The 12,120-nt window shown below is 49.0% G+C and overlaps 6 protein-coding genes across 6 annotated transcripts; all 6 read right to left on the reverse strand.

Annotated features, from left to right (window-relative positions):
• Positions 1-11: 11 nt before the first annotated feature.
• Positions 12-1,658, reverse strand: N7489_004545 (uncharacterized protein; the record flags this gene model as incomplete). Its single annotated transcript, XM_056710297.1, has 1 exon — positions 12-1,658. One exon carries the CDS (start codon positions 1,656-1,658, stop codon positions 12-14), a length of 1,647 nt encoding a protein of 548 aa, XP_056568718.1.
• An 840-nt stretch (positions 1,659-2,498) lies between these two features.
• On the reverse strand, positions 2,499-3,152 carry N7489_004546 (glutathione S-transferase family protein; the record flags this gene model as incomplete). The annotated part of the gene is made up of 1 exon (XM_056710298.1): positions 2,499-3,152. The coding sequence occupies one exon, from the start codon at positions 3,150-3,152 to the stop codon at positions 2,499-2,501; it is 654 nt and encodes a 217-aa protein (XP_056568719.1).
• A 2,597-nt stretch (positions 3,153-5,749) lies between these two features.
• Positions 5,750-7,647, reverse strand: N7489_004547 (fungal specific transcription factor domain-containing protein; the record flags this gene model as incomplete). Its single annotated transcript, XM_056710299.1, has 3 exons — positions 5,750-6,870; positions 6,935-7,573; positions 7,623-7,647. 3 exons carry the CDS (start codon positions 7,645-7,647, stop codon positions 5,750-5,752), a joined length of 1,785 nt encoding a protein of 594 aa, XP_056568720.1.
• A 90-nt stretch (positions 7,648-7,737) lies between these two features.
• Positions 7,738-7,986, reverse strand: N7489_004548 (Zn(II)2Cys6 transcription factor domain-containing protein; the record flags this gene model as incomplete). The annotated part of the gene is made up of 1 exon (XM_056710300.1): positions 7,738-7,986. One exon carries the CDS (start codon positions 7,984-7,986, stop codon positions 7,738-7,740), a length of 249 nt encoding a protein of 82 aa, XP_056568721.1.
• Positions 7,987-8,396: 410 nt separating this feature from the next.
• Positions 8,397-10,308, reverse strand: N7489_004549 (FGGY-family carbohydrate kinase; the record flags this gene model as incomplete). Its single annotated transcript, XM_056710301.1, has 3 exons — positions 8,397-9,455; positions 9,527-10,087; positions 10,168-10,308. The coding sequence occupies 3 exons, from the start codon at positions 10,306-10,308 to the stop codon at positions 8,397-8,399; spliced, it is 1,761 nt and encodes a 586-aa protein (XP_056568722.1).
• A 537-nt stretch (positions 10,309-10,845) lies between these two features.
• N7489_004550 (NAD(P)-dependent alcohol dehydrogenase) lies at positions 10,846-12,025 on the reverse strand (the record flags this gene model as incomplete). Its single annotated transcript, XM_056710302.1, has 3 exons — positions 10,846-11,772; positions 11,839-11,961; positions 12,011-12,025. The coding sequence occupies 3 exons, from the start codon at positions 12,023-12,025 to the stop codon at positions 10,846-10,848; spliced, it is 1,065 nt and encodes a 354-aa protein (XP_056568723.1).
• Positions 12,026-12,120: the final 95 nt, after the last annotated feature.

Here is a 12,120-nt window from a genome sequence, read left to right on the forward strand (position 1 = left end):
AGGTGCAAGAACTACCCCACAACAGAAGCCCTCGCCCGACTCGTCCTCCTATTCTCAGTATGCCTATCCCGATCAGCAGCAAGCTGCTGCGCGAATTTACTCTTGGCCCTAATCTCCGGACCCTTCCAGTAGAACACATAAATCGGAATCATGACCAAGAACCCCACGCAGCCGAGCAGCGTACTCGCCCACTGGAGATGATACTTGCTCCCTATATTCTCGTACATGGGCGTGGAGTACATTGTCGCAACACCGGCGAGGAAGTCTCTCGCGAACCCATTACCCCCCGTTGCGGATGCAGAATACGGCCCGTACGCCGCAACCATGTAATCTATCGTCGCCATATATATTGCGTAGTTCGCCATTGCAATTAGACAGGCGAAGATGCACGGCGCGACCCAGGGGATTGGTGGGCCCATCGAGGTCCAGGCGAAGCCGAGGAGCCCAATTGGTTCGAGGGGTGCGATGAAGAGCAGGAGCAGGAGACGGCGCTCGGCGAGACGGCTTGCGGTACCGCTTTGCCGCCGTATCTTGATTTGTCGGTGGATGTCGGGTAGGAAGATTATGTATGCTATTACGTAGCCGATTAGGATTGAGCCGAAGGTTAGACCGATGGCTAGCACGCTGAAGGACCATTGTCCGAAGACTAGGGCGAAGGACTCGGTGAAGACGAAGATCAGGGCGTCGGAGAAACCAGAGAGGAGGGAGAGGAAGAGGACGATTGGTTCACGGATGAACATCTCGAATGGCCGGATCCAGATACGTAGGACGTCGTGGAAGTCTAGACGTGGAGTTTTTAGTTCATTGGGACCCCAGATGTCTTCTCCGTTCTTGCGGCGGTGTTTCGCTTCGCGGTCGATGAGGATAGTAGTGCGTGTTTCCGGTACGATGAAGAAGTGGAGGATCTGCGTTACGGCTCCAACGATCAATTGGATCCAGAATACCCACTGCCAGGTGAGCCATTCACCGATCATACCGCCGAAAAAGGGTCCGACGGTTGACCCGCCTACGGACGAGAGAACAACAAAGGCCACTGCGTAGCCTTGGTCGTCGGCTTCCCACATATCGGCTGTCATGCCGAGGGTGACTGAGCCTCCGGCGGAACTGAGACCGCCAAGAACACGACATACGACGATTGTGCCGTAGTTGGGTGCGAGGGCGCATGGGATTTGCCAGATGTTTACGAGGAATAGGGAGAGCTGCATAATAGGCCAGCGGCCAAATTCCTCGCTCCACGGTGCCCAGAGTTCACATCCGAATGCGTATGCAACTAGGAACACACACTGTCCGACTCGTGCGGCTTGTTCGCTGATGTGGAACTTTTCGGTCAGACCGGTGACGGCGTTGGCGTAGACGCCCGTGTTAAAGTTCATGGACATCTGAACCACGAAGATGACACTGAGAATCATCCATTTCTTCCACGTTGGGAAGCAGAAGCCGAGCTTTTCGTAGCAGTCGTCTTCTGTTAGCTCGGGTTTGCCGCCGGTACGCAGCTTGGGTTTATCTTCGTGGCTGGTTGCGTCGGAGTTGGAGGCATGTTCGGCGTGGGCGTCGGCGCCCTGTTCTGTTTCGATCTTATTTGCTTGTGGGTTGGTTTCGTCTTTGAAGCCTGATGCCTTTGGCTTCTCGGGGTCCGGAAAGTCCATTGGGGCAGCCATATGACAAGCTGTGTTGATTAAGTTGATTAAGGTCTATTGTATAGATATATCGGCTGCACAATGGTACATGGGGAAGTGTAGGATAAGAAACAGAGAATAAACAAATGGCTTGTTCTATGCATGCAGATTTCACAGCAGATGATATCGGGCTGGGTTATTGACATATCGAGAAGCGGAGCACTCTGCCCTTATACACCGGGATAGCGACCATAGTTCATTCGACACTACCACTCGGATCTGTGTACTTCCGTACTTCCGTATAAGTGAGATCAAATATCCAATGATGTCTACTAAAACCCGGGGAAAACCTGCTCGCCACTCCCACGTTGATCGGCAACCCGTCAATGACGTCATTCTAGCCCTAATCTACGTCAAGTGTCAGGGATTCCATGCGACCTTCTACATTCATATGCTTCTCCATATCGAATTCACAAATCAGACCGGAGACCAGTGGGGATATGTTGCCATGGGGTTTTCTTTTTGTTGTTGCTCCTATTGGACGAGTAATTCACCGAGGTGGCACGGAATCATCTCGTTGCATCAAATTCGCAACATCCAGCAGCCAGTCTGGTTGTGAGAGACCTCGCTAAAGAGTCCGCTATGTCTGCCCTCGTGTGACACTATGGAATCAATTCCTATTCGGAACTGTTGCGCAAACTTTCCGCCTCGCCAGCCGAGCAAGATCATATTCTAGACTTTACGTATGTCTCTATTCGATAATGACACTGCTAAAAAGCACTCCTCTTCTCATGGGGACCTGGATCAGGTGCTTACGCGCCTCACAGCTGCTGCTTCCCGCCCAAAACCAACTTTTCACAGCATACCAAGACGCGTCTATTTTCAGTTCCCCTCGATTTCCACAATAGCACGATCCTGGTCGGCAAGAACTTTTTGAACCGAGGGCCTGGCCTTCATCTTCTCCATCCACGCACCCACGTGAGGGAACTTCTCATAGATATCTTCGCCTCCGTAACGAGGGGCCCATCGCTGCCATGCAACGAAGGACAAATCAGCGTATGTACACCTGTCGCCGACCAGCCATTCTCGAGTTTTCAACACTGATTCGAGAACTCCAGTAACTCTGTGGATCTCGTTGACGTATCGATCAATGACGCTTTGAACTTTCTCCGGATGGACTCGAATGAACCACCCAGCCTGGCCGTAGTATGGTGCCTGGCCTGAGACTTGGAAGAAGAGCCACTGTTTCAACTGCCACTGCTCTGGGAAAGTGTTGTAGCTGAGACGATGGTCTTTGTCGTATGTCTCAATGAGATATTCAACAATTGCTCCTGACTCCCAGATTTGGAGGCCGGTGTTGGGGTCATCGATGGTGGGAAGACGGCCGTTTGGGTTGAGCTTGAGGTAGGGATCTTTCTTGACTTCGGAAAAGTCGATATGCCGTGTTTTGTACGGGATGTTCAGTTCCTCGAAGATGATAGCAACCTTCCAGGGGTTTGGGCCTAGGTGATGCGAGTATAGGGTGATTGGCTGCATTTTGAAAGAGAGAGTGGGTTAAGGCAAGCAAGACAGGAGACTCAGAAGATTGGGGCTGAGAGAAACCAAATGCGTAGAAAATGGTTTCCTCTAGATATAATCCGATCAAAAACCGGACGCCTATGCTGACAGTGCTCACCAAACGCCGAGTCGGGTTTCGGGATCTACCTAGATACCCACACGCGCAGGTACCTAAGTAGTTAGTCATTTCAAAGCATTAGCCATGCTAGGGTGTCTCCCGGAGCTTCACGGCTAGCTCAATGCACCATCTTCCTCAAAGCTACGTGAAGGGGAGGTGTCGGTTAGAACTAATTGATCCATCCTTAGCATAATGCCCACTTGCCCCAGTGAGGTAAATAAGATATACGCAAGTAAAATTATAGCCTTATATGAAGCTTTTAGAGGGTGTTAAGCAGCCCGGTGGCATGCTTAAGCCCTGGCTTTCCTACATACGCACACACGTCAAGGAGGCTACATTTTCAATTCACCTGATTATTCCGCCTCTGGAATTTAGCTGGTATTTTGAGACGTTCATTGATTTCCTCTGCCACTTCTTGGCTTTCCCTTTCCGTATTAGTGCTCAGTACTTGCCGCTTTTTGCTCACTGAGTACAAATGAGCACGCCCCTGGGTATTACATAATCACAACGCTCCCCCGGGCCGACTGTAGAACGATCTAACCACGTGATATATGGGTCATTTATTGGCCATCTATTCTGTGATGCTAGCGCCAGCAACTAAAAATCCACCTGACATTGCCCATCCTTTTATGTTGAAGCCCCTGCCCTCAGGAAAGTTATTCATCACATGGCCTTTGAGAAATGATGACGTGTGAAATCACATGGCTTGTGCCTTTCGCTCAATCCCGGCTATGGCCAGGATAGTTTGCATGAGGTACTTAACATCCAGTCGAGCTATAGATACTAAATACAAGGAAATCCCCCATGGATAGTCAATCTCTAAAACTTTTTCGCAAGAGTTTTGCAGCTCACTGTCTCTTTTTATTCTCTTCATGCTTCGTCCCAGCGTATAAACGTCAGTTTCCAATCCTAGATTATGAGTATAAAGCGCCAGACTTGCGATTTAGCAAGGGAACGGCGCCGCGCGAGACGCAAAGAAACTGGATTCCAACCGGAAGCCCACCGAGAGGATGATGCTACACGTGGGAAGTATAAACGTACAGAATGAGTCCAATGCCCTTCACCCGTAGTATGTCGGGCTCTGGGTCGAGTAAGTGGCCTCGTAACGCTTTTCCCCAATTTCCTTCTTTATTGAAACTCTTTAGGTTTTCGATTGAAAGTGGAAGAGTATCTGATGGTTATAAGCTAGAAAACGGAAGCCCTATACTCGAAATTACTTAAATCAGAGAATTTATTTGGTGGTATACGTATTCCACCAAAGGGCGTCTCGACCTAGATGGGAGGCCTATAGTTGCCACTACTTTAGCATGCGCCGAGAGATTTTTCGGTGGCTTTGAGATAGCTATAGGAAATATGGCTGCTGAAGAGGGTCGTTCGGAGACTCACGGGTTTAGTATAGTCCATTTTGTGAAGGCTTTGCGTGTTAAGGCTGACCCTATCACAGTGGATCAGAGGAACTCATAACCAAAGAAAAAGTCATCGTCACTACGACGGACTACAATCATACCGTATCTTCAATCTGGACGGTCGATGATCCCGTCTTCATCCATGGAACAATGAAAGTTTTCCGTGAATTATCTGTCGTTGCCATGTTATGAGAGGGATCGTTCGATTCCTGAAGTGCAGCCTCGAACATAATACTCATTGCATCGTTGTGATTTGAACCCACTGGCTGCAGTACTGATGTCGAAAGACCATCTTGATTGGGAGGCGTATCCAAATGAGAATCTGCAAGGTGAGTCTTGATTAGCTGTTATTCCTTCCACGATTTGCAGAAAACACTTGCCGTTGATCTCATTGATTTCTTCTTCGGTTCTTCCGGTAGTTCTCCGTGATCTATATAGGTTAACCCCTTTCATCCCTGAGAATCAAGGCAAACACACTTATTAGACCTATCTCTTTCTATATCTTCCCGAGTCGGCGTATCAGGGGAATCCTTTTGGTCTCTTGACCAGGGCTTCTTCGAAGTAAAGGTTCAATTGATGTTTTTCTTGATGCATCCGCGACATCTCACATTGTCGCCAGCCTCACACTTTACTGTGCGTCGCGCACACGGAATGCGGAATGCAAGCCTTGTATGTCCACTGATACTCATATTCAAGAGATCTCCTCCCTCTTCTCTTTACGCGGTCCATGAGTGCTATGCCGGGGCAGTGATGCAAATCTCGAGGAGTGGAGAAGGCGGGAATTTGAGGGAATATCCGCGTTGGAGTATTTGAATCTCCTACCCCAGACTCCTTGGCTGCATATCCTCACATCTGAGCTTAATTCTTTTTCCAGATATAGTACAGATTATTGAGAAAATTCTAAATCCCTCTGTAATCATGTCTGTGGCCATATAAGGGACAATGCTGTCAATTTTCATACAGACTTCATCGGCATTAGATTGATGGGCCATCCAAATAATCATGCAATTAGGTCAGGTAATTTATATATACATCCAACAAAAGAGCCACAGCTAGCTCAGATCTCGAAGCAGATTATCCAATGTCCCTCGAGCTTTCTTGATATCAGGTGCTTCGTCTTCCCAGTAAGTCAAGGCCTCGAGTGTCCGGCTCAAGTGACTTCGAAGGCCCCCAGGATGAATATTGGGAAGACTGACATTCCCACTTCTTGCCAATGCAATAAATATCAGCGAAGCAGTCACTAAAGCCCGAAGGTCGAACCAAATGCCATGATGTCGATGGCGAAGGCATCGCGCTTGGAGGATTTTGTTGCTGCAGTCTAGTCCGGATTCCACGAGACCTTGAACTATACCAAATCCATCTTTGGTAAGCGGGTATGTAGGATTATCCGTAGCTGGGGATGTGGTGCTCATAGGGTGGTGCACTGCAAAGAATAGGAATGGCTGGTAGAGCCATAGACGTATCTCAAGGAACCGATTGCTGAGCGCCCAGCTTAGTTCCCTGGATATTGAATCTTGGATATCTGTCGTATATCTCTGTCCAGTATTGCTTAGGGTCGGGTCACTTTCATAATAAGCTTGCATTGCTGGCGGCAGATTCGCGAACCACGCATTGATCTGAGACTCGAACTCGAGCGCCATCGGAATCAATGGCTTAATGTTTGACCAGGTCGAAGGTGCTTCCCGGTAAAACGCATTCAGGACTCGATTGCCAATCCTTCTCAATGCCACCTCCGTAAGGTAGTAGTACCAGCTTTGCTCCTCATTGAATAGCTTTGAGACATGATTATATACCCCCCGCTCAGACAGGGCGGCCGGATCATCATGCGGTGATTGATTTGTGTTCTCAGAATTAGCCCAATCAGATGTCTGATCTCTGCGCCCCGGATATTCCTCTGATAGAGTTGGAGGTGTGGGGAAGAGGGCTGGGTACTCGTATTCGGCTATGGCGGATTGCGGCAGCGGGAGCTCCACGCGAATCTCGACTTCTGACTTGAAGCATGACCAGTATAGACTTTGCTCGAGGCGCTGAGTAACAGACGCTCCTGATTGCTCTGCTTCGTATACTGATTTGTCAAGTCCGTCAACCAGTCGCAGGCGTAGTCGGTAAAATGTAGAGGCTTGGTAAAAATGGTTCCAAGCAGACAACGGGCGGAATGTGTACATTAGAAATACTGAACAGAAGAGAACAGAAGTTAGGAATGGACACTATCGAAATCAAATATTCTTTCGACATACCTCCAGCAAAAAAATGGCACTGGGCTCCGATCACCGAGTACCGCAACAGACCGATTCTCCTACAAGCCATCATAAAGTAAGCCTCGCCTTCTCGCAACGGTGTGCCAGAGCTGGAATTAAATCCCGGCGCTCGCCATCCCATCCCGTCATGAAGAGATCGCGCAGTTTGAGGAAATTGGATGGAAGTGGTGAATGGCTGCGAGATACAACCCAACGCACAAGCCAAGAGCACAAGGCAAGACTGAGCATCCCACTGAAGACCGAACTCAGCCGCATGTCTCCCGGACCGAATAAGCGATTCTAAATCCAAGATCGGGTTCTTGGTGTGAACGTTCTGAATAAAGCGATCCACCAGTGTTGGAATCTGCTCGTCTGGTGTATATTGAAGTCCATCTGGCAGGGTCCATGACTCGGTTGATCTATCTTCAGATGCTCCATGCGAATAATGAAAAAGTGTCGTGATGAGAGAGCTCTCTCGGAATTGATCTTGGAAGATGGGCCAGGTTAGCACCGTGTCAGCGCTACATCGGCCTGCAGGAATCCGCAAGTAGTCCCTTTGCCACTCTGCTGCCCTGATAGGGACACTTCCCCGGCAGTCCTGGATCAATGACTCTGGAGGCCGACTAGTCTGTGGAGTATCTATTGCGGGTCAGTATCTTGTATTCTGCAGTGCATGGGCTTCACCTACCCCTAGAACTGAGCATGTTCTGCATGTTATCAACTGCTTGTGATAATGTGTCTAGTCTTTCTAAAACTTGTTTCATTTCTCTGTTGCCATTGCTTAGTATGACTTCGAAAGGGAGTCATATCTCAAGGTTGGGATCATACTGCTTGCAACCATCATCCCCGCGAGTGACATATACACACTCGGTTTCATTGGCACAACAAAACCCGCAGGCCGGCTGAGCATTATCACAGCGGACCTTTCGCCGGCGACATGCTTGACAAGCTGGCTTTCGACGAACTGATCCTCTTTTGACTCTCTTGGGTGCCGGGTGGTCTCCTTCCTGGCCATCGGATCCTGATGAGTGCGGTTCAAGCTCCGGATCCATGCTTTTTGCAGTGGTGATGTAGAAAGCAAATCAAGTGTCAAAGAAGAGATGCGTCTGTTCTTCCCCGGGTAGGCGGTAGTTCCCCAGAAATCCCGAGGGCCCACCAATCACGAGTAGTGAAAATCCGGATGCAACACGTGACTTCACCATTAAGAGCCTTATACTCCGGTTGTTTTACTGTGTTGAATCATTTGGGGGAATTTTACATTATATCCGTGCCTGTAGCTATTGAGGAACTCGTGTTGGGCATTGTGGTGACAAATGGGGTGAAGATTCCTCTATATGGATACCTACAAACAGTTCATACACTCTCATGCGAACGACGCTGGTTATTACTACAAAAGCACAATTCAAATATGAAAGAATAGAATGGATAAAGTCATGTAAGAAAAAATCAAAAAAGCACAAGCCTAGGAATCGCAGGTCACATTGGCCACAATGGCTCGATACTCTCGTTGCCTCACACACTGATCCAAGAAGACCTGATATTTAGCCCGAAGTAGAGCCTTTTCATGCTTGTTCTCAGTAGGATAGAACGCCTTACCGGACTGGCTCATTTCACTAATTACATCCCACAAATCGACTGTCTTGCCATCGGCATCAATAGTGGCAGCTTTGACACCCAGCATTGCAGCACCATGACAAACAGCCGCATGGATGTATCGTGGAACCACGACGGGCATGTCGCAAGCTGAGGCAATCAAATTGACCAAAATATCATTCTGGCATTGTGATCCCGACATGAAAATGTGATCGATATGGTGGCCCGAGTCATTCATCGTGTCGACGATCTGTTTTGTTTGCAATGCAATGAACTCCAGAGTGCCGTAATAATGGATGGCGAGGCTATTGACAGATATATCGCTTGATGGGCCGACCAAAGACCCTCTCATTTTCGAGTCTGCTAGTGGTGACCGGTTTCCGAACAGGTCTCCGTAGAAGAAGAAGTGCCGTGCTAGATCGGCCACACAATGCACGCCTTTCTCGACTGCTAGCTGGTTGAGGCGGGTATTGAGAAACTCGAATACGTTTACCCCGGCACTTTTGGCACCGGCCAGTGCCTGATTAGATGCTGGGTGCGTATCAAGGACATGCTTGAGCAACTGACCAGTGGCAGACTGGCCTCCTTCAGCCATCCAACAATCCGGGAAGATCGTGTCTCTGTACGGCCCCCAGACACCAGGGACAAAGACAGGCTCTGGCGACATAGCGATATGGCATGACGATGTTCCAGCGACTACAGCCAAACGGGAGAATGCCTCAACCCTTCCACTCGATGTCGAGTCCGGGTTTACGTTTGGTGTTGGTTGCTGTTTCATTTCAACCTTAGCACCAACTGTGCCAATCCATCCAGCGTATGCATCGATGACACCGCTTCCGATCGCAATACCAGGGAGAAGACCCAGCTCACTAGCAGCTTTCTCGTGTAGCGTGCCGGCAAGGTCACCTGCGTTCAAGTGCCGACCAGTCTGAAAGTATGTATTAGTTTGTCTGCCCTAACATCGAGAAACTCTTGAGTATTGCGAATAAGCATACTCACCTCACCGTTAACACCTCCAATACGATCAAACCCATTATCAGCAAGCTCCCCTAGCCCAATCTCCTGCAGAAAGTCCTCCTGCCAGCCTTTATCACTTCCTTCAACGCCCTTAGGTAGATATCCCTGTTTGCAAACCATACTGGAGAAGCCACGTGCCTCTCCGCCCGTCGCGATATGCGTGAGAGCATCGACAAGGTCATAGAATTTCGATTTCGCAAAGGTCTCCTCGGGCATATTGTTTTTCAACCAGAGTATCTTGGGAATCTCCATCTCAAGGGACATTTTTCCACCGACGTAGCGCAGAACTTTGTGACCAGTGGCGTTGATGGTATCCGTCTCCTTCGATGCACGGTGGTCTAGCCAGAGAATGACATTGCGTTCAGTGTTGAAGTCGGGGGCAGTGATAGAGACGGGATCATCGGTTTCCGTTGAGAAAAGGCATAGTGAGCATGTTGCGTCGAATCCAATACCGTGGACTTGCGACGCTGGTGTTTGGTGTTCGTCGAGGGCTCGGCGGACTACAAGACAGATGCATCGCCAGATATCGGCGGTTGATTGCTCCTATATTTCCTTTAAGTGTTAGCGCCAAATTCGGAAACGAAGGGAGAAGAAGTGGTCCTGTTTTTGGAGTTGGTACATACATAATAGTCCTGCTCTGGCTGCCAAAGACCGATATTTTCGGAGGCGACGCTGACAATCTCGCCAGTATTGTCAATCAGACAGGCTCGGGCGCTGCCTGTTCCCACATCAATCCCAATGTAGTAGCCGGTCTTGACTCGCATCGTGATCAAAGCAGTTCTGGGGGTAGTTGGGTAGTACAGAAAAAGTTGACAACAAGACTAAGGGGGTATGGATAATATCTGGAACCTTGTCGAGCTATATATGGGACCAGGTTATGCCCTAGATGGGGTAATTTCACTGAAACTCATAAACGAAAATCGCAAATCAGCCAGTAAGCAAAGCACTGTGAAGATAGGTGAATTATGTATACTCTGCGGGCGTTTCGCCGTTTCCCCCGAAGATCCACAGGTGGACGCATTGCGGGTGGATCTAGAACGAACGCAAGCATACTCGAGGACTTTCTTTGTCAGAAAAGGCCCTTATGGGATTTTGTGTTGCATTATAGTCCAACTGGACTAGATAAAGAGGTACACTAGGGGTATCATCTGAAGTTTCTTCCTGAATAGGGCTACTGTATTCTGTGGTCACAGTTGTTCAAATTTGCGAAGACTTTTATTTGTGGCCATAATCACAATCAATACTAGTCCTGCAATAACCAGTGGTTTATCCAACATCCTTTTCTATCGCCAATGTGTACATCATTCTTCAACACCCGCGATGAGGGTTTTGATGCCAGCCCCGGCCTTCACTTGTTCGAAAGCCCGCTCGGCATCCTCAAACTTGAATATATCAGAGATCAAATCCTGAACATTGACTTTCTGAGAAGCAATGAGTTCAATCGCAAGCTTGTAGTCACCGCTGGAGTACCGGAAACTCCCCTTGACGTTCAACTCCTTCGTACACGCAGCCGTAATAGGGAAATTGACCTCGTCACGCCCCATACCACCCTGGACATACGTACCACCAGCACGAAGAACATGTATACCAGTATTGATCGAGGCCTCCGCTCCAGACGCATCAATCACGATATCAGCACCATTACCGAGACCGCTTTCGGCAACCAAACGCGCAGCGTTTTCCACTGCTGTAACAGTGCCCGGTAGGAAAGTCGACGTTGCGCCATACTGTTTCGCAAATTCCAGCCTCTTGGGCTGAATATCTACAGCAACGACCTTCCATGCCCCGAACGACTTAGCTGTAGCACAACACAACAGTCCAACGGGCCCCGCACCGAAAACGACAGTCGATGCACCTGGGGACACCTCTGCCCGTCGCACGAGATGCACTGCAACACTGAGCGGCTCCACAAGTGCGCCTTGCTCCAGAGTCATGCCTTCTGGTAGCTTATAGCAGAGATCTTCTGGGAGGCGATAGTATTTCGCTAAGGTACCATCGTACGGAGGGGTGGCGGCGAATGCCATGTCAGGGCACAGATTGTATGTTCCGACTTTGCATGCATCGCAGCGACGGCATGGCTCGCCAGGCTCCATTGTGACGCGATCGCCGACTTTTAGGGTTGTGACTTTGTTACCGATTTTTTCGACGATTCCTGAGGATTCGTGGCCTAGGATCATCGGTTGCTCGACTTTGAAGGGCCCAATCTGGCCGGCGTGCCAGTAGTGTACCTGCAAAAATACATTCCCAGCTTAGATATTGCGCGGTTGAATCGATACTTTTGGACAGTCACTCACATCGCTTCCACAAATCCCAGTGAACTTCACCCTCACCAGGACATCATGGGGGTCCTGTAGCTGAGGAGTAGGCCGGTTCTCGAATTTCAGAGTTTGAACTTTTTCAAGAACAAATGACAAGTTCTTCTTCCTTGTTAGATGAAGCTTATAGATCAAGACTGTGAGCACGGACCTCCATAGAATGCATCTTGCTTTCTGTCAAATTGATATCACTCGAACTGAATGGCGGACAAACTTCTTTCAACAATCTTTCGGAAACCCGCATTTAAATACTTTTCAGAC

This window comes from Penicillium chrysogenum (genome assembly GCF_028827035.1).
Source record: "Penicillium chrysogenum strain IBT 35668 chromosome Unknown utg000002l_segment0_segment0, whole genome shotgun sequence".
Lineage (NCBI taxonomy): Eukaryota > Fungi > Ascomycota > Eurotiomycetes > Eurotiales > Aspergillaceae > Penicillium > Penicillium chrysogenum.